This window comes from Nerophis lumbriciformis, linkage group LG18, assembly GCF_033978685.3.
Source record: "Nerophis lumbriciformis linkage group LG18, RoL_Nlum_v2.1, whole genome shotgun sequence".
Lineage (NCBI taxonomy): Eukaryota > Metazoa > Chordata > Actinopteri > Syngnathiformes > Syngnathidae > Nerophis > Nerophis lumbriciformis.
Window position 1 is genome coordinate 6,642,255 of NC_084565.2, and position 23,088 is coordinate 6,665,342.

Below are 23,088 nucleotides of genomic sequence, written 5' to 3' on the forward strand. Positions count from 1 at the left end.
ATATTGAATCATATAAATTGAGTCATATATTGAATCATATCATAAATTGAGTCATATTGAATCATATCATATATTGTCAGATATTGAATCATATATATTGAATCATATATTGAACCACATCATAAATTGAGTCATATTGAATCATATCTTGTCCTTCCGCCCGATTGTAGCTGAGATAGGCTCCAGCGCCCCCCGCGACCCCAAAAGGGAATAAGCGGTAGAAAATGGATGGATGGCATATATTGAACCACATCATAAATTGAGTCATATATTGAATCATATCACATATTGAGTCATATATTGAATCATATCATACATTGAGTCATATATTGAATTCTATTACATATTGAGTCATGTATTGAATCATATAAATTGAGTCATATATTGAGTCATATCATAAATTGAGTCACATCATAAATTGAGTCACATATTGAATCATTTCATAAATTGAGTCATATATTGAATCATATAAATTGAGTCATATATTGAGTCATATCATAAATTGAGTCATATCATAAATTGAGTCATATATTGAATCATATAAATTGAGTCATATCATAAATTGAGTCATATATTGAATCATATAAATTGAGTCATATTGAGTCATATCATAAATTGAGTCATATATTGAGTCATATAAATAGAGTCATATATTGAATCATATAAATTGAGTCATATTGAGTCATATCATAAATTGAGTCATAAATTGAGTCATATCATAAATGGAGTCATATCATAAATTGAGTCATATCACATATTGAGTCATATATTGAATCATATCACATATTGAGTCATATATTGAACCATATCATAAATTGAGTCACATATTGAATCATTTCATAAATTGAGTCATATATTGAATCATATATTGAATCATATCATAAATTGAGTCATATATTGAGTCATATCATAAATTGAGTCATATATTGAGTCATATCATAAATTGAGTCATATATTGAGTCATATCATAAATTGAGTCATATATTGAATCATATAAATTGAGTCATATATTGAGTCACATCATAAATTGAGTCATATCATAAATTGAGTCATAAATTGAGTCATATAAATTGAGTCATATCATATATTGAGTCATATATTGAGTCATATCATAAATTGAGTCATATATTGAATCATATCACATATTGAGTCATATTGAATCATATAAATTGAGTCATATATTGAATCATATCACATATTGAGTCATATATTGAATCATATAAATTGAGTCATATATTGAATCATATCACATATTGAGTCATATATTGAATCATATCACAGATAGAGTCATTTTAAGGTAACGTTCACATTGAGTTGGAGTAAAGCGAATGGCACCAGAATGAACTTGCCCGCTGGGTCTTGATGGATGTTTGGGACCATGGCACTCCACCAGGGACTGGCACTCGACCAGGGACTGGCACCAGCAGCATAGTTCTTAGAACCCAGCAGGCCTGCCCGCAGCCTTTGAGCAAGACGCAGACTTGACGCAAGCAAACACAGAATAAATATCCACAGCAAGTTGGGCATGAAAGTCCTCCAGCAGGGACCTCTGAGTCACACCCGTGGACCTCAGGGGTCCAAGGTCAAAGCAGCAGCGTCAAGAACTACAAGCAGCACCAGGACCAGGACCAGGACCAGGACCAGGACTCACAAGCCCATCTGCATGTCAGCAAAGTTGAAGAAGCTGTCCACGTCCCGACAAGACGAGTGCTTGTCCTCCGACACAAAAACCTGCCGGGGGGGACAAAGAAAAACCAGGACAGTCCAAAGTCTTGTTGGAGAGAGACGGGCTAGCTCACCTTGGCCCCGCTGAAGACCTCGCTGGCCAGCTTCTTGCAGGCCTCCACCACGCCCTCACCGTTCATCTCCATGGCGATGACCGGACCTTGTGAGGAATGACACAGAACGCTCTTATTTTGGAGGGACACATCCTTACGTGCACTTTCTTTACTTACAGCCTTACAATACCTTGTTTTGTCCTCAAAATTCTACACACAACACCCCATCATGACAATGTGAAGAAGTTATTTTTAAATGTTGTTCCTACAGCTTCACCGGAGTCCACCTGTGCTAAAGTCCCACACTCCACAGACCAAGAATCAAGTCCAAGGACGCCCAAGACTGGATGGTCCCAATGACCACAGTGGTCTCCTTCATCCGTGAGTGGATCCGGGATTCTGAACTGAACTGAGTGATCAGGGGGAGAAGGAGAGGTGACCAAGACCATGGTCACTCTGGCAGAGAGGAGAACCTTCCAGAAGGACCAACTGGATGCCATTTCTGAGTCAAAAGTTTGCCAGAATGCACCTGAAAGACTCTCAGACCACGAGGAACTACATTCTCTGGTCTGACGAGACCAAGATTGAAGTCTTCGGCGTCATGTTTGGAGGAAACCAGGCCAGTGCCATCCCTACAGTGAAGCACGGTGGTGGCAGCATCATGATGTGGGGGTGCTTTTCAGGCAACAGGAACTGGGAGACGAGTCAGGATAGAGGGAAAGGTGAATGCTGCAACGTGCAGAGACATGCTGGATGAAAACCAACGCTTCCCGTCCAACCTGAGAGGTGCTGCAAAGAGGAATGGTTGAAAGTGTCCAAAGGTAGGTGTGCCGAGCTTGTGGCATCGTGTTCAAACAGACTGGAGGTGGAATTGCTGCCAAATCTGCATCAACTAAGTATTGAGCAAAAGTCTACATGTCATGTTTTATTTTTAGTACAAACCCCGTTTCCATATGAGTTGGGAAATTGTGTTAGATGTAAATATAAACGGAATACAATGATTTGCAAATCTGTTTCAACCCATATTCAGTTGAATGCACTACAAAGACGACATATTTGATGTTCAAACTCATAAACTTTATTTTTTTTTTGCAAATAATAATCAACTTAGAATTTCATGGCTGCAACACGTGCCAAAGTAGTTGGGAAAGGGCATGTTCACCACTGTGTTACATGGCCTTTCCTTTTAACAACACTCAGTAAACGTTTGGGAACTGAGGAGACACATTTTTGAAGCTTCTCAGGTGGAATTCTTTCCCATTCTTGCTTGATGTACAGCTTAAGTTGTTCAACAGTCTGGGGGTCTCAGTTGTGCTATTTTAGGCTTCATAATGCGCCACACATTTTCAATGGGAGACAGGTCTGGACTACAGGCAGGCCAGTCTAGTACCCGCACTCTTTTACTATGAAGCCAGTTGATGTAACACGTGGCTTGGCATTGTCTTGCTGAAATAAGCAGGGGCGTCCATGGTAACGTTGCTTGGATGGCAACATATGTTGCTCCAAAACCTGTATGTACCTTTCAGCATTTATGGCGCCTTCACAAATGTGTAAGTTACCCATGTCTTGGGCACTAATACACCCCCATAACATCACACATGCTGCCTTTTCAACTTAGCGCCTATAACAATCCGGATGGTTCTTTTCCTCTTTGGTCCGGAGGACACGACGGCCACAGTTTCCAAAAACAATTTGAAATGTGGACTCGTCAGACCACAGAACACTTTTCCACTTTGTATCAGTCCATCTTAGATGAGCTCAGGCCCAGCAAAGCCGACAGCGTTTCTGGGTGTTGTTGATAAACGGTTTTCGCCTTGCATAGGAGAGTTTTAACTTGCACTTACAGATGTAGCGACCAACTGTAGTTACTGACAGTGGGTTTCTGAAGTGTTCCTGAGCCCATGTGGTGATATCCTTTACACACGGATGTCGCTTGTTGATGCAGTACAGCCTGAGGGATGGAAGGTCACGGGCTTAGCTGCTTACGTGCAGTGATTTCTCCAGATTCTCTGAACCCTTCGATGATATTACGGACCGTAGATGGGGAAATCCCTAAATTCCTTGCAATAGCTGGTTGAGAAAGGTTTTTGTTTGTGAATGACTGAGCATTTCATGGAATCTACTTCTATACCCAATCATGGCACCCACCTGTTCCCAATTTACCTGTTCACCTGTGGGATGTTCCAAATAAGTGTTTGATGAGCATTCCTCAACTTTATCAGTATTTATTGCCACCTTTCCCAACTTCTTTGTCACGTGTTGCTGGCATCAAATTCTAAGTTAATGATTATTTGCAAAAAAAATTTTTTTTATGAGTTTGAACATCAAATATGTTGTCTATGTAGTGCATTGAATTGAATATGGGTTGAAAATGATTTGCAAATCATTGTATTCTGTTTATATTTACGTATAACACAATTTCCCAACTCATATGGAAACGGGGTTTGTACTTTTTTTTTTTTTTTAAAAGTCCAAAAAAACTTCACATTGTCATTATGGGGTATTGTGTGGAGAATTTTGAGGACCAACATGAATGTATTCCATTTTGGAGTGAGGCTGTAACATAATGTGTAAAAAGTAGAGATGTCCGATAATATCGGCCGATAAATGCTTTAAAATGTAATATCGCAAATTATCGGGATCGGTTTCAAAAAGTAAAATTTATGACTTTTTAAAACGCCGCCGTACGGAGCGGTACATATCCGGTAAAACACGGACGAAGAGAGAAGTACAGAGCACTTGCGTCTCCCAGTCAGCAGCCCCTCCCCTCTCCCCTCTCCCACACACAACACAGGAGTGAGAGGTTTACTGGCGACGCTTGATGACCTCATCAAACCGCCACGAGCGGAGCATAACAACAACAAGAGTGTGTTGTTGCCGGTGCCGTAGCCGTGGCTAACAAGCAAGCTCGCTCGATGACTGACTAACGACTAGGGATGATGTTTGATAAGAAATTATCGAGTTCGAGCCCATTATCGAATCCTCTTATCGAACCGATTCCTTATCGATTCTCTTATTGATTCCAGATAGGTTGTTGTATATGGGAAAAAAACACAATATTTGGTTTAACAAAAGCTCACTTTTATTTTATAAGAAAAACATAAAATAAAATAAATAAATAAATATTGACTGTTACCCCCTAAAAAAAAAATATATATATAATATTGACTGTTGTTACCCAAAGTATATTAAGTGGGATTTTTCAGAAAAACAAATATATACAGTAAGACAAAAACAACCTGTCTCTGTGATCACTATAGGTCAGGGGTCGGCAACCCGCGGCTCCGGAGCCGCATGCGGCTCTTTGATCAGTCTGATGCGGCTCAGCCGCATACTTGCCGACCCCCCCACCCCCCCGCCGGATTTTCCCGGGAGACTTCCGGATTTCATTGCCTCTTGCAGAAAACTCCCGGGATTAATATTCTTCGATTTTCACCCTTACATTAATAATAAGGGCGTGCCATGATGGTACAGCATTTAGCGCCCTCTACAATCTGTATAAACAGCGCGCCAACCCAGCCTCTTGTTATATGCATCTTCTACTTGCACACGTACGTGACAGCAAGGCATACTTGATCAACAGCCACACAGGTTACACTGACGGTGGCCATTTAAAACAACTTTAACACTCTTACTAATAATGTGCCACACTTTGAACCAAAACCAAACAAGAATGACAAACACATTCCGGGAGAACATCTGCACCTTAACACAACATAAACACAACAGAACAAATACCCAGAATCCCATGCAGCCCTGACTCTTCCGGGCAACATTATACACCCCTGCTACCACCAAACCCCGCCCCCACCCCAACACTGCTCCCTCACACATCAACCCCCCCTCTGTGCGTCGGTTGAGGTGAAGAGTTAGGGCTGCATGGGATTCTGGGTATTTGTTCTGTTGTGTTACGGTGCGGATGTTCTCCCAAAATGTGTTTGTCATTCTTGTTTGATGTGGGTTCACAGTGTGGCGCATTATTAGTAAGAGTGTTAAAGTTTTTTATACAGCCACCGTCAGTGTAACCTGTGTGGTTGTTGACCAAGTATGCCTTGCTGTCACTTACGTGTGCAAGCAGAAGCCCCATACAACGTGTGGCTGGGCCGGCACGCTGATTTTAGTGGGCGCTAAATGCTGTACCATCACGGCAAGTTCGAGAGAACAATTGCCTTGACAATCATAGTCTGCCGGAAAAATCGGGAGGGTTGACAAGTATGACGCTGTCACGCGCCATTCATATAAAACCCGCGGGCCGCACTAACATTCAATTTTCATATTAAGGTGTGGGCCGCGTGTCTGAGACTCTTGGTTTATACATAGCACAAAGCAAGAAAAAAAACTTTTATGCAGTGTTATTTCATTTTAAATTTCAAAATAATTTTGTGGCTCCCATTGTTTTCTTTAATTTGTGAAACTGGTCAAAATGGCTCTTTGACTGGTAAAGGTTGCCGACCCCTGATCTAGGTGTATAAATAATAATATAGTGTTAAATAAAATCAGTCCCTTGGGCACAAAACTGAAAATAATACAGCTCTCCAAAAAGTGCACTTCTGCTGCTATTGGAACATACTAACTACACACAGGCAGACAGCTAACAAACAATCCAAGACGTCTAATAAAGTTCCAAAGCAGATTAATCCATTTAGGCTCTTTATTGCTGTTGATCTTGCTTTGTCTTTTCCTATCTTTACTTTTGTCTTGCACTGGACTGTTATTTTTTTTTTTTTAAACTGAAATACACACAATGACAAATGTATAAGCTATGTGATTCAATTAACATACTGAAATGTAATACACAATATGTAGATATTAGCTTCACACAAACAAACAAACAAATACTTCCGAGTGTTGAAACTATTTCGATGGTGGAAATACACGACTGGCAGCCATTTTAAGTCCTCAAAACATCCATTGAAATAAACATCTTAGTGTCAAATTGAAACACTTTCCACCTTAATATTGAGTTACATAAACAAGTTAAACAGTTTACTTACAGACTTATCTTTTCCAAGGCTTGTAGGAGCTAACACAACTTGTCTACTTCTCAATTGTCTCATGAACTGAACTGACGTCGCCAACCCGCAAGTGCCCAAACTAATGACGCGTAGTATTTTCATATCGCCACAAGGTGTCAGTAAGAGTCTGCAATCAAATTGGCATAACATTGCTGTCCCACGGGCATTTCCTGTGGGAAGGGATTCGAATAAAGAACCAACTTTTTTCTTTACTATAGTGGTCTCGATAACGGGTACCGGTTCTCAAAAAAGGGATTCGAGTCCGAGGACTCGGTTGTTTTCTTATCGAACAACCGGGAAAACCGGTTTCGGGCATCATCCCTACTAACGACACCATGTCTATGGTTTGGGATTAAAAACGGATAAAAAACTGGCAATTTGCAATGACTGCAAAACGTTGGTTATGTGCGTAGGAACCAAGACGTCTTCCTTTAATATGAGCAATTTGATTTCCCACCTCTTCGAGAATCATAAGGAGATACACCATGAATACAAGCGGAAGATGGATGAAAAGCAAACACCGAAAGCAGCTTGCAGTGAACAGAGGTGCCTTGTCTCAACGTAGCATTTCAGAAGCTCTGGCTGACTGCTCGGCCACTTCAAGCACTCACCACTAGCTTGCAGAACATTTGTCTTACTCATACAAATACGATAGAGCAGGGCAGATTGAGCCCAGTTTATAATTCCCTGTTATACAGTATGCCAGGCAGTCTACTAAAGGAGGACTATGTTATTGTGTACTTTATTACTCTAGTATACTCTGGACTGAAGCGGTGTGCCTTCATTGTTTTTGGAGCTGTTGTTTTGAGGCATGTTTAAAAAATAAATAATAATAATGCACTTTGTGAAAGTCAAAGTGTAGTATTTCCCATAGTTGTAGTGGGTATCAGGATTATCTCAGGGAGAGCATGTCCCAAATTCCAAGCTGCTGTTTTGATGCATGTAAAAAAAAAAAAAAATGCACTTCAATAATAAATATGGCAGTGCCATGTTGGCACTTTTTTCCCCATAACTTGAGTTGATTTATTTTGGAAAACCTTGTTACATTGTTTAATGCATCCAGCGGGGCATCACAACAAAATTAGGCATAATAATGTGTTAATTCCACGACTGTATATATCGGTATCGCTTGATATCGGAATCGGTAATTAAGAGTTGGACAATATCGGAATATCGGCAAAAAAGCCATTATTGGACATCTCTAGTAAAAAGTGTGAATACTTCCATGATTTCAACAAGTTGACTTGACTAGAGTCACCTGAGCTGGTCCACTGCACCATCTCATTACCTGAGCTAGTCCACTGCACCATCCCCTCACCTGAGCTAGTCCACTGCACCATCCCCTCACCTGAGCTAGTCCACTGCACCATCTCCTCAGCCTGCTTCTGGAACACACGCTTGACGTCTTCTGGCCGCATACACACTTCCTTGGTCTGGACCAGCACCAAACCTGCAGCAGTGGCCTGTGGGCAAGGAGCCTGTTCAGTTCCACCTCAAACACCCACTTACACACACTTACACGTGCACACACATACACTTACACCCACTTACACACACTGACACGTGCACACACACACACACACACACACACACACACACACACACACACACACACACACACACACACACACACACACACACACACACACACACACACACACACACACACACACACACACACACACACACACACACACACACACACACACACACATTAACACGTGCACACTTACACGTGCACAGACACACACTCACTTGCACACACTTACACATGCACAGACACACTTGCACACACTTACACACACTTACACGTGCACACACTTACACGTGCACACACTTGCATGTGCACAGACACACACTTACACACACTTACACGTGCACAGACACACATTTGCATGTGCACAGACACACTTACACACACTTACACGTGCACCGACACACTTGCACACACTTACATGTGCACAGACACACACTTACAGGTGCACAGGCACACACACATACTTGCACACACTTACACGTGCACAGACACACTTGCACACACTTACATGTGCACAGACACACACTTGCACGTGCACAGACACACACTTACACACACTTGCACGTGCACAGACACACACTTACACACACTTACACGTGCACAGGCACACACTTGCACGTGCACAGACACACACTTACACACACTTGCACATGCAGACACACACTTACACACACTTGCACATGCACAGACACACTAGCACATGCACAGACACACACTTACACACAATTGCACGTGCACAGACACACTTGCACGTGCACAAACACACTTACACACACTTGCACGTGCACAGACACACTTACACACACTTGCACATGCACAGACACACACTTGCACATGCACAGACACACACTTACACACACTTACACGTGCACAGACACACTTGCACACACTTACTGTACATGTGCACAGACACACACTTATACGTGCACAGGCACACACACATACTTGCACACACTTACACGTGCACAGACACACTTGCACACACTTACTGTACATGTGCACAGACACACACTTATACGTGCACACACACACACACACACACACACACACACACACACACACACACACACACACACACACACACACACACACACACACACACACACACACACACACACACACACACACACACACACACACACACACACACACACACACACACACACACACACACACACACACACACACACACACACACACACACACACACACACACACACACACACACACACACAACCACAATGCAGAAGGTATTTGTAATGATGTTGGTGGTGATGAGTGGTGCAAGTTTTGGCCGCAATACAAACATGCCTGCAATCTTTATACACCATGTGAGAAGTACACTTACTGTACTGAATGTGTACTTTACTGTGTTATCAAGGTCTGATAGTTTTACCTGCTTTTTTTTATAGTTGATTGTTACATATATATATATATATATATATATTAAAGTTAAGTTAAAGTACCAATGATTGTCACACACACACTAGGTGTGGTGAAATGTGTCCTCTGCATTTGACCCATCCCCTTGTTCACCCCCTGGAAGGTGAGGGGAGCAGTGGGCAGCAGCGGTGCCGCGCCCGGGAATCATTTTTGGTGATTTAACCCAATTCCAACCCTTGATGCTGAGTGCCAAGCAGGGAGGTAATGGATCCCATTTTTTTTATAGTCTTTGGTATGACTCGGCCGGGGTTTGAACTCACAACCTACCGATCTCAGGGCGGACACTCTAACCACTAGGCCACTGAGTAGGTCCACTAGGCCACTGAGTATATATATATACACACACATGTATATACACATATACATCCATCCATCCATATATGTATGTATATATTAGTGTTGTAACGATACCAATATTTTGGTACCGGTACTAAAATTATTTCGATACTTTGATACTTTTCTAAATAAAGGGGACCACAAAAAAATTTCATTATTGGCTTTATTTTAACAAAAAATCTTAGGGTACATGAAACACATGTTTATTATTGTAATTTAGTCCTTAAATAAAATAGTGAACATACTAGACAACTTGTCTTTTAGTAGTAAGTAAACAAAGGCTCCTAATTAGTCTGCTGACGTATGCAGTAACATATTGTGTCATTTATACACCTATTATTTTGTACACATTATAAAGGACAAGAGGTAGAAAATCAATTAATCTACTTGTTCATTTACTGTTAATATCTGCTTACTTTCTCTTTCAACATGTTCTATCTACACTTCTGTTAAAATGTAATAATCACTTATTCTTCTCTTCTTTGATACTTTACATTAGTTTTGGATGATACCACACATTTAGGTATCGATTCGATACCAAGTAGTTACAGGATATTACATTGGTCATATTCAAAGTCCTCATGTGTCCTGACTTTATAAACATAATATACGTTTTAAAAAAACGAAAGAAGATGTTGTGATGCCAAAAAATAACAACGTAATCATAGTAGTATCAACTCGATACGTGCCTGTACTTGGTATCATTTCAGTGGATGTCAGGTGTCGATCCACCAGTGGCGTTTGTTTACATTGTGACGCTGGTGAGCTACGGTGTGTAGTGAAGCATGTTTAGCTATTCCTTGTCCTGCAGTGATAATGATACTTGTAAGAAACTTACTTTGTCGCCATGGAGACCAGGATTAGTGATTTAGAAGTACAAGACCCAACCTCCGGACTGATGATTTTAGCTTGTCCTGAAGAATTTGGAGGTAATCCTCCTTTTTCATTGTCCCATTTACTCTATGTAAAGCACCAGTTTAATTGGCAGCAAAACAGACCCAGAGCATAATACTACCACCACCATGCTTGACAGTAGGAATGGTGTTTCTGGGATTGAAGTCCTCACTTTTTCTCCTCCAAACATATTGCTGGGTATTGTGGCCAAACAGCTAAATTTTTGTTTCATCTGACCACAGAACTTTCCTCCAGAATGTCTTATCTTTGTCCATGTGATGTCAGACGAAACAAAAATTGAGCCGTTTGGCCTTAATACCCAGTAATACACTATATTGCCAAAAGTATTTGGCCACCCATCCAAATTATGAGAATCAGGTGTATCAAATCACGCACTTATGCATGGAGACTGTTTCTACAAACATGTGTGAAAGAATGGGCCGCTTTCAGTGATTTCCAGCGTGGAACTGTCATAGGATGCCACCTGTGCAACAAATCCAGTCGTGAAATTTCCTCGCTCCTAAATATTCCAAAGTCAACTTTATTGTAAGAAAAGTGAAGAGTTTGGGAACAACAGCAACTCAGCCACCAAGTGGTAGGCCGCGTAAACTGACAGAGAGGTCAGCATAGTGCAAAGACTTTCTGCACAGTCAGTTGCTACAGAGCTGATGTGACCTTCCAATTAGCCCACGTACAGTACGCAGAGAGCTTCGTGGAATGGGTTTCCATGGCCGAGCAGCTGCATCTAAGCCATACATCACCAAGTCCAATGCAAAGCGTGGGATGCGGTGGTGTAAAGCACGTCGCCACTGGACTCTAGAGCAGTGGAGACGCCTTCTCTGGACTGATTAATCACGCTTTTCCATCTGGCAATCTGATGGACCAGTCTGGGTTTGGAGGTTGCCAGGAGAACGCTACATTTCGGACTGCATTGAAATTTGGTGGAGGAGGAATTATGGTGTGGGGTTGGTTTTTCAGGAGTTAGTTCCAGTGAAAGGAACTTTGAATGCTCCAGGATACCAAAACATTTTGGACAATTCCATGGGATGGCATTTCAAGTTCATATGTGAGTAAAGGCAAGTGTCCAAATACTTTTGGAAATATAATGATTTGGTGGAGGAGGAATTATGGTGTGGGGTTGTTTTTCCAGGAGTTGGGCTTGGCCCCTTAGTTCCAGTGAAAGGAACTTTGAATGCTCCAGGATACCAAAACATTTTGGACAATTCCATGCTCCCAACCTTGTGGGAACAGCTTGGAGCGGGCCCCTTCCTCTTCCAACATGACTGTGAAAGTGCAACTATTTTTTGGGGAGGATTTTAGAGATAAAGGGGAGGTGTGATACCAGTGGAAGGTCAGAATTGAGGTTAGCAATACATGTAAACATAGAGGAACTTGAGAACTATTTTCTGCAGGTTTAGTGGCAGGAAGTTACAGCTGCGCTCTTAAGGGTGAGCTAAGGTGGTGTGGTGTGGTGTAAAGAAACTTTGAATGCTCCAGAATACCAAAACATTTTGGACAATTCCATGCTCCCAACATTGTGGGAACAGTTTGGAGTGGGCCCCTTCCTCTTCCAACATGACTGTGAAAGTGCAACTATTTTTTTTGGAGGATTTTAGAGATAAAGGGGAGGTGTGATACCAATGGAAGGTCAGAATTGAGGTTAAGAATACATGTAAACATAGAGGAACTTGAGAACTATTTTCTGCAGGTTTAGTGGCAGTTACAGCTGCGCTCTTAAGGGTGAGCTAAGGTGGTGTGGTGTGGTGTTAGCACTCTTGCCTTGCATCATTTACACACCACATTGGTCTGACTACGGTCCCTTTTTTTTAAAATCCAAAAGTGACTTTTCCTTTTTTATCCACTTCATTTTGACTTTCTCTTCTCACTCCATGCAATAGAGATGCGCGGTTTGCGGACACAACCGCGGAGTCCGCGGATCGGGCGGTTGAAATAAAATTTTTTTTGATTTTATCCGCGGGTCGGGCGGTTGAAATGAAAAAAAATTCGATTTTAAATAGATTCAGGCGGGTGGCAGTTAAACCAATTTGGAAATATATATACATAGTTAAATGTTGTTACCCACATACGAAAAACGAGCAGGCACCTGCAGCATGCCACAACAGAAGAAGAAAAAAAAGAGATGGCAACGCCGGCAGCAAACGTGGTACGCGACAAACTAAAAAAGGGAATACTAAAGACCAGGGGAAAAAAAGGCCGGAAAAGTTCAGCGTGGACTCATTTTTATGAGGTTGTAAATCAGGATGATAGTAATGCTGGCTATGTGATTTGCAAGAGCTGCGACGCGGTTTATGTCTACGACAGTCACAAAACCGGGACATCTAACATGGTGCATCACATTTGTGCAAAACCCCGAACCTCCACAAACACCCTGAGCATGAGCAGTTTCGTCCGCCGTGATCCCAGAAGAGTGCCACAGGATGTTAAAACAAGATAGAACGCAGCTGCCTGCAGCAGTTTGAGTGGCGCGAGCGCGCTTGGAGGTGCGCTCAGCGCGGCTCCCAGATGATTGCGCACTGGTGTGCGTCTGGGCCGTGACAGCGTGGCACGCATTGAATGTCTCTGCTGAATTGGATCAGTCTCCTTTCTTTAACAGGCAAAAGCTTTATAACCTCACTAATGCCTTGCATCGTTTATATTAGATATATAACAACGGGCGGGTGCGGGCGGGTGCGGTTTTGATTAAATGTTAGTTCGGGTGGATGCGGATGGTTGACGACTTTTGTGATGCGGTTGCGGATGAAATAATTGCCTATCCGCGCATCTCTACCATGCAAGGAATCAAGCACACTTGAAAGTTGATACTGTCACCTGATTGGCTGTTAGCGTGTCACTCCCACTGATCAGTGATCACTTCCTGTTTTGCTCGGTTACCAGAGTGCCTTTGTTCGTGCAACCAACCTTGCTTCCATACCTCTGTTATTGATATCGATCGTGCCTATCGCCATGTGTATTGATATTATTGTATTATATTTTGTGTTGTCAACACCGTATCAGATGAAGTCAAAGAGGAAGTAGGAACCAACTCACCAGGTCGATCATCTTGCGGGCGTTGGCGGTGGCGTAGTCTCCGGCGAAGAACACAAACAGGCAGGACTCCTGGCTGTCCTTGCGGCGTGCGCCCCTGGTCAGAGGCACGATGCTGTGCGCCGCGTCCCCCAGGATCCGGACGGACTTAAACTCCGACCCGGAGTCCGGGGCCGGCACCGACTCCAGCACGGCGGTGCTCTCCGGCAGCAGGCTCCAGTTGGTCTCGCCGGCGACGGGCGTGAAGTCGTGGACGTTGCTCCAGTTGTTGTTGAAGACGCTGAGGCCGGCGTCCTTGAAGTGGGCGGCCAGCTGGGGGTAGTAGTACTGGAAGCAGGCCAGCCGCACGCCGGTGCTGGATTCGATGATGGGCTGCGTGGCGCAGCAGAGGAACACCTCCATCTTCTTGCAGTCGCGCGTGCGGAACTGCTGGCACGCCACCACGCACTTGATGTCCTTGCAGTCCCGGAAGAAGACGCTGCCCTTGACGGGGCCCAGCACCAGGCGGCAGTTGACGCAGTCGTCCACCGTGACCGCCGCCGAGTGGTCCAGCACGAAGATGTCGCAGTTCTCGCAGTCCTGGATCACAAACTGCTGACCGTTCAGTTTCCCGGGGAGACGGCCGGCCGTCACGTCCTTCAGGCCCGTCAGCATGTAGTCCTTGGGGTCCACCTGGGGCGGGACAGGAAACCACGGGGCCGATAACACATTTGATGCACCATGTATCAACCTACACACTACTGTCCATAATAATGACAATATTAGTCATAATAATGACAACATTAGTTTTAATAATGACAATACTAGTAATAATATTAATGACAATATTAGTAATAATATTAATGACAATATTAGTAATAATAATGTCAATATTATTATTAATGATCCCAATATTAGTAACAATAACAATATAATTATTACTAATGATAATATTAGTAATAATAATGACATTATTAGTGACAATAACAATAAAGACAATATTAGTATTAATAATGACAATATTAGAAATAATAACAATGACAATATTAGTGTTAATAATGAAAATATTAGTAATAATAATAATGACAACATTAGTAATAATAATGACAATATTATTAATAATAATGACAATATTAGTATTAATAATGATATTAGTATTAATGACAATATTAGTATTAATAATGACAATATTAGTAATAACAATGACATTAGTATTAATAACAATATTAGTAATAATAATAATAGACAAAATTAGTATTAATATAAGACAATATTAGTAATAACAATAATAATATTGACAATATTAATAATAATAATAATAATGACAATATTAGTAATAATAATGACAATATTAATAGTAATAACAATATTAGTAATAATAATAATAAAGACAAAATTAGTATTAATATAAGACAATATTAGTAATAATAATAATGATAATATTAGTAATGATAATAATAATAATAATAATGACAATATTAGTAATAATAATAATGACAATATTAGTAAAATAATGGCATATTAGTATTAATAATAATGACAATATTAGTAAAATAATGGCATATTAGTAAAATAATGGCATATTAGTATTAATAATAATGACAATTGTCAGGCTTGCCCCTGACAGTTTGGTTGTGTTTTAGTTTTTCCTCTGTGTGTGTAGTATTTCCTGTCAGCGCTCTTGTTTTGGTTCTGTTTCCTGTTTGTCTCCCTGAGTGCTGTGTCCCCTCAGCTGTGGCTGATTGGCACCTAGCCACACCTGGTGTCAATCAGCCAGCTGCTATTTAAACCTGCCTTCTCCTCCAGTCAGTGCTGGATTATTGTCGTCCCTACCTGTCGTGTCGATGTCGGTGTAGCTGTATGCGGTAGCGGTACGCTATATTCTGTAGCTTACTATCTTTTTGTTCATAGTCCCTGTTTGCTGGATCCCTGTTCTCAGTTTCCAGTTTGTCCTCCTAGTTCCTGGTTTGTGTCTTTTCTTTATTTTTACTTTTGGACATTATATCATGTTTTCCCGCACAATGCCTTCCGCCTTCTCTGCATCTTGGGGTTCGTCACCAACATACTCTGACAGACAATATTAGTATTAATAATGACAACATTAGTAATAATAGTGACAATATTAGTTATAATAATGACAATATTAGTAATAATAATTACAATAACACATTTTGATGTACGATATATCGACCTACAAATTCTTGCTGATAAAGACAGTCATAATAATGACAATACTAGTATTAATTATCCCAATATTAGTAACAATAACAATGACAATATGAGTATTAATAATGACAATATGAGTATTAATACTGACAATATCAGTATTTATAATGACATTATTATTAATAATAATGACAACATTAGTAATAATAATGACATTAGTAATAATAATAATAATAATATTATTATTAATAATGACCCTATCAGTATTAATAATGACAATATTAGTTATAAAAATGACAATATTAGTATTAATAACAATGACAATATAAATATCATTAATGACAATATTAGTAATAATAATGACAATATTAGTAATAATAATAATACAGACAAAATTAGTATTAATACAAGACAATATTAGTAATAATAAGAACAATATCAGTATTAATAATGACAATTTGTAATAATAATAATGACAATATTAGTAAAATTATATATATATATATATATATATATATATATATATATATATATATATATATATATATATATATACACACGGCAGCAGAGGGGTTAGTGCATCTGCCTCACAATACGAAGGTCCTGAGTAGTTTGGGGTTCAATCCCGGGCTCAGGATCTTTCTGTGTGGAGTTTGCATGTTCTCCCTGTGACTGCGTGGGTTCCCTCCGGGTACTCCGGCTTCCTCCCACCTCCAAAGACATGCACCTGGGGATAGGTTGATTGGCAACACTAAATTGGCCCTAGTGTGTGAATGTGAGTGTGAATGTGAATGTTGTCTGTCTATCTGTGTTGGCCCTGCGATGAGGTGGCGACTTGTCCAGGGTGTACCCCGCCTTCCGCCCGATTGTAGCTGAGATAGGCTCCAGCGCCCCCCGCGACCCCGAAGGGAATAAGCGGTAGAAAATGGATGGATATATATACACACATATACACATATACACACACACATATACATACATATACATATATATATATATATATATAAAAATTATATATACATATATATATGTGAACTGGATAATGGCACACAATAGGCTTTCGTACATACACATATATACAGTATATATATACATATATACACACGTATATACATATATCCACACACAATACGCGTATATATACACAATACACATATATATATAAACATACAGTATATACGCATATATAAACACACACACATATATATAAACACACACACACACACACACATATACATATATATATATATATATATATATATATATATATATATACTAAGGCTGAAACGACGCGTCGACGTAGTCGACGTCATCGGTTACGTAAATACGTCGACGTCATTTTTAAGCGTCGACACGTCGCATATTTACGTCACACTGCCGTCATGGCGGAGCGCAAAGCAGACGATGCGAGCGGTGCGAGCGAGGGGGAAAAAAGCACGCCAAAAGTCGTCAAAAGTGTGGGGGTATTTCAATAAACGGCTTTATAATGTTGTAGCGGCGAACAGCTGTCTCGTCAGCTGACGCGCGAGCTCGCAACCGTGGCTGTTTAGCAACCGGCCAAACCCCACTTAATAAAATTATATTTTATCTTAGAGCACATATCCGCATCCCTATTCACCTAGGCAACCCCAGGAAATGTATATAATTCGGCATTATTTCGGCCAGTCGGCTTATATGATCAGAGCCGATCAGTTTACGTTCACGCGCAGGTATAACGCGGGGCGCTCCCGTCTCATCTGCTGGGGCACGAGCCCAGTAATTAGACCGCTGTGTCAAATCAAGGAGTACAAAAGACGCCAGCGCAGAGTGGAAAAAGGTTTAGTTCATTACAGATAACCCAGAGTTGTGACAAAGGTATGTAAGATTTAATATTTCTCTTCGTGGGTGTGGCACACTTGTTGCGCTGGTGAGATGCATGTAGCGTGCTTAGTCTGGAGGCTAAATACACACAGTGTGTTATGTAACTGTTGTTTAGTGTTGATATTCTTTGCTTAGTTTGATAAATGTTGGAGCAGTTTGCTTCATCAGGAGGGTGAAGTCGCTCAATTTAAAGTGTTGGATTTAACTGTGTTGGTGAGGGCGTAGAAAAAGGGGCATTTTTCTACCAGAAGACAGCGTTTAAGATTGAGTGTTTCACTGCTAAATTAATAATATATTTATATTGAATATGGATTTTAAATATGTATCTAAATAGGTGGTTAATTGGTTAGGTATTTATGTATTTGCATATTGGGTTTTCTGCTGCATTTATCTATTGTGTTTCTGGGTTTAAATGTATTTTACATGTATCTTGGTGCATTTATGTTGAGACAATTTATTTAAAATCTGTTTTAACTTAAAGGGAAAAGATGTGTCCATTTTCTTGCACTTGTTTAATGGTTAAGAGTTTGATAGCCTAATTAATAATTGTAAATTATGGTATTGATAATTGATTGATTTTTTTTTACAGCATGTTAATCTTGTGGTGTTTTGTCCTTAAAGGTTTTTCACCTACTAAAGAAGCTAAAGGCTACTAAAGGCTACTAATGACAGCTAAAGAAACTAAAGTCTACTAACACTGCTAAAGACTGCTAAAAAGACTAAAGAAGAAAAAAGAAGCTGTTTCTTCATTGGATAAACTGTTGCAAACTAAAGGAAAATAAAAGGAATAAGTAACTACGGTCTGGTCTTTTGAGTGAAATCCAGAAGCCACATTCAGCATTGGTACATCCCTTCAAGTGTGGGATAAGCACAGCGAAAAAAGCAAAACATTTGACAGTTGTTGTATGCACACTGTGTCGAGCGGAAATGGCCTATCATAGCAGCACAACGGCTATGAAGGAACATTTGAAAAGAAAACACCCGACAGCGTTCTTGCCATCACCATTAACTAGTCAATCGTCCGCGTGAGTATACGTTATCATTACACAAAAACATGAATGTGTCATTTGTATCTGCGTTGTAAATTCATAAACTAAAACACTGTTTCGCTCTGAGAGGCGCGTTTGGCGTGCCTGTTCAGTGTTTACAAAGACGCGCTCCTCTTTAACGCTAACGTTAACTAATTGTGCAAATACCTTTTACAACATTAACAGTTACATATACTATGTACAAACCAACAATTAACTTTCACTTTAATCATACTATCATTGTTGCGTTATTAAGCAAAATAAGCAATACTTTTACTTTTGTTGAAATGTTTACACTGTTACAGAATATTTCCTTTTGCACTTTTTTGTATTGGATGTTTATCTTTATTTTTGCACATTTTAAAGCAAAATAAGCAATACTTTTACTTTTGAAATGCTTATACTATTGCAGAATATTAAGATTTGCACTGGATGTTTACTTTTATATTTGCACATTAAAAAGCAAATAAGCTACTTTTAATTTTGTTAAATGTTAAAAGTTTTAAATGTTTACATTGTTACAGAATATTTTGTCATGTTGTTGTCAATGTTGACTGAGTGGCCATACTTTTTTTTTTGTAAATAAAAGTCATGCCTTTTGAAAAAACTGGCCAACATTTATTTTTTCATCTTCATTTTAAATTAAAAAAATAATCGGTAAAAGGAAAAATAATCTATAGATTAATCGAAAAAATAATCCATAGATTAACCGATTAATCGAAAAAATAATCCATAGATTAATCGATAGAAAAATAATCGTTAGCTGCAGCCTTAATATATACATATATATACACGCACACACACACACACACACATGTACTTACTTGCATACATACATACATACATACATACGTATATATACACACACACACATATAAAAAATTATATATACATACACACACACATATATATATATATATATATATATATATATATGTGTGAACTGGATAATGGCACACAATAGGCTTTCGTACATACACATATATACAGTATATATACACATATATTCATATATATACATATATACCTATATACACACGTATATACATATATCCACACACAATACACGTATATATACACAATACACATATATATAAACATACAGTATATACATGTATATACGCATATATAAACACACACATATATACATACATATGTATATATATACACACACACACACACACACACACACACACACACACACACACACACACACACACACACACACACACACACACACACACACACACACACACACACACACACACACACACACACACACACACACACACACACACACACACACACACACACACACACACACACATATATATATACCGTATTTTCCGCACTATTAGCCGCACCTAAAAACCACAAATTTACTCAAAAGCTGACAGTGCGGCTTTTAACCCGTGCGCTTTATATATGGATTAATATTACGATTCATTTTCATAAAGTTTCGATCTTGCAACTTCGGTAAACAGCCGCCATCTTTTTTCCCGGTAGAACAGGAAGCGCTTCTTCTTCTACGCAAGCAACCGCCCCCATAGAACAGGAATCGCTTCTTCTTCTTCTACTGTAAGCAACCACCCGCCCGCGTAGAAGAAGAAAAAGCGCGCGGATATATCGTACGTTTCATTTCCTTTGTGTGTTTACATCTGTAAAGACCACAAAATGGCTCCTACTAAGCGTCAGGGATCCGGTTCATGAAAAGACGCAATCTCTCCATCCGCACACGGATTACTATTTCACAGCAACTGATATTCCTGTGAACCGCACTGTGGATACAACGGGAGCACGTACGGTGAATATTCGCACCACAGGGAATGAGAAGTCATCCTTCACTGTGGTTCTAGCTTGCCTTGCTAATGGCCAGAAACTTCCACCCATGGTGATATTCAAAAGGAAGACCTTGCCAAAAGAGACCTTTCCAGCCGGCGTCATCATAAAAGCTAACTCGAAGGGATGGATGAAGAAAAGATGAGCGAGTGGTTAAGGTAAGTTTAAGTTTACGCGAAGAGGCCGGGTGGCTTTTTTCACGCAGCTCTGTCCATGTTGATATACGTATGTTTGTGATTGCACATTTGCGTACATTTTGGGAGTGAACAGAGTTGTTAGAACGCTGGTTTTTAATATATTATTAAAGTTTGACTGACCTATCTGACTGTTTTTTTGACATTCCTTTAGCGCAATTAGATGCGGCTTACAACACCGGGCGGCTTATAGGTGGACAAAGTTTTGAAATATGCCGTTCATTGAAGGAGCGGCTTTTAACCCAGGGCGCCTTATGGTGCGGAAAATACGGTACATATATACACATATCATACATACACATATATATATATATATATATATATATATATATACACACATACATATATATACATATATATATACACACACACACATGTACTTACTTGCATACATACATACATACATACATACATGCATACATACACTGTGTATATGACTTGTTTTTTAAATTTTGATGACAGAACCCCCAGGACCAAACTTGATGGGAGCCTTAGAGGTTAAAGAAAAATCTGAATATTGTATTGATTTTTTTTTTTTTTTTTTTTAATATATCAAAATGGCCTCGGGATGTTTAGAATTTTCAGTTGAAAAAGTTTGGACACCCTTGTTGTATCACATGTGGGGGCGGGGCGTTGCACCGGAAGTGGCCATGTCGGTCAGGTTAAAAGGCGGACATGAAGTGGCGGCCAGGTGTAATCCTTTAACAAGATTAAGTAAACATTTACATGGCGTGTGGCGGGGCCGCGGTGTAAAAGTTACACATCGGTGATTATGATAGCCACATTTGACAGGCAAAAAGGCTAATAAATGCTTACACTAATAATAGGTTCTTGGCCAAAAGTTCCATGTTTAATGTCCCCACCTTTGCCCAGCTGTACTGCTTGTTAAATGTCCCCATCTTGTCCCTCTTGTCCCAGCTGTACTGCTTGTTAAATGTCTGTCTGTGGAATGTTAAATGTTAAATGTCCCCACCTTGTCCCTCTTGTCCCAGCTGTACTGCTTCGGTGCCGCCTCGTCGCTGTTGTTGCCAAGGGGAACCGCGTTGCTCGTCGTCGTGGTTTCCACGGTCGTCGTAGTCGGCGTCCGCTCCTCTTTTTCCACAGACTTTCGCTTGGATTTCTTGGAGAAAAAGCAGCCCATTTTTTTAACGGCTGAAAGGTTCAAGCTGTGTTTGTAATGCGAGGTTCAAGATTGCGTGAGCTTGAGTTGACACGATTTTCTTTCTTTTTTTTTTTTTGCTTCCCGTTTTCCTTTTCTGGGTTTTTGGACCAATCAGCGCCGAGGAAAGGGTTGCAGGAGCCAATCACAGCTGTCGCTTCTCATGATGCGTTCAAAGACAACTTGGATCGTGAGTAAAATCCGGCTTGTATGTTTTTAATGTAATTTGTTCGTGTACTTAAGGCGGGGGGTGTCTAAAGCAGGGGTCCCCAAACTTTTTGACTCGGGGGCCGCATTGGGTTAAAACAATTTGGACGGGGGCCGGGCATTAGACTTATTTGAACTTTACAGCACAGATAAGAACGAAATTTCGTTACATGGTAGTGCAGGATAAAAAAGCAATAAGGTGCATATATAAATAAATACATATATATAAATAATATATACATATATATATATAAAATAAATAAATAAATATAAATATATATAAATAAATAGATTACTGTACAGATAAATATATTGCACTTTTTCACATGCATCCACGTTTATGGATGTATGTTGTCTTTTTTATTCCAGCGAGTTAATACATTTTGGAGGAAGTTGCGGGGATAATTTAATTATGATGCGTTCAAGAGTCTTACATCTTACGGCCTGAGGGAAGAAGCTGTTACAGAACCTGGAGGTTCTGCTTCGGAGTCTGCGGAACCTCTTTCTAGAGTATATATATATATATATACATATATGTATATATATTTATATATATATATATGTATATATGTATATATATATACATATATATATATATATATATATAT

At 39.9% G+C, this 23,088-nt stretch overlaps 1 protein-coding gene across 1 annotated transcript; it reads right to left on the reverse strand.

Annotated features, from left to right (window-relative positions):
• Window positions 1-1,193: 1,193 nt before the first annotated feature.
• Window positions 1,194-22,351, reverse strand: rp2 (RP2 activator of ARL3 GTPase). The gene is made up of 5 exons (XM_061978536.2): window positions 22,088-22,351; window positions 14,052-14,720; window positions 8,142-8,256; window positions 1,800-1,885; window positions 1,194-1,731 (listed from the first exon to the last, which is right to left on the reverse strand). Exons 1-5 carry the CDS (start codon window positions 22,253-22,255, stop codon window positions 1,648-1,650), a joined length of 1,122 nt encoding a protein of 373 aa, XP_061834520.1. The 5' UTR covers window positions 22,256-22,351; the 3' UTR covers window positions 1,194-1,647.
• Window positions 22,352-23,088: the final 737 nt, after the last annotated feature.

Coding starts and splice junctions, on each gene's coding strand:
- rp2 (XM_061978536.2), bottom strand. CDS start 22,255: ATGGGCTGCTTTTTCTCCAAGAAATCCAAGCGAAAGTCTGTGGAAAAA. Junction 8,257..14,051: donor CCCGCAAGATGATCGACCTG/GTGAGTTGGTTC, acceptor CCTTGCCCACAG/GCCACTGCTGCAGGTTTGGT. Junction 1,732..1,799: donor AGGTCTTCAGCGGGGCCAAG/GTGAGCTAGCCC, acceptor CCCCCCCGGCAG/GTTTTTGTGTCGGAGGACAA.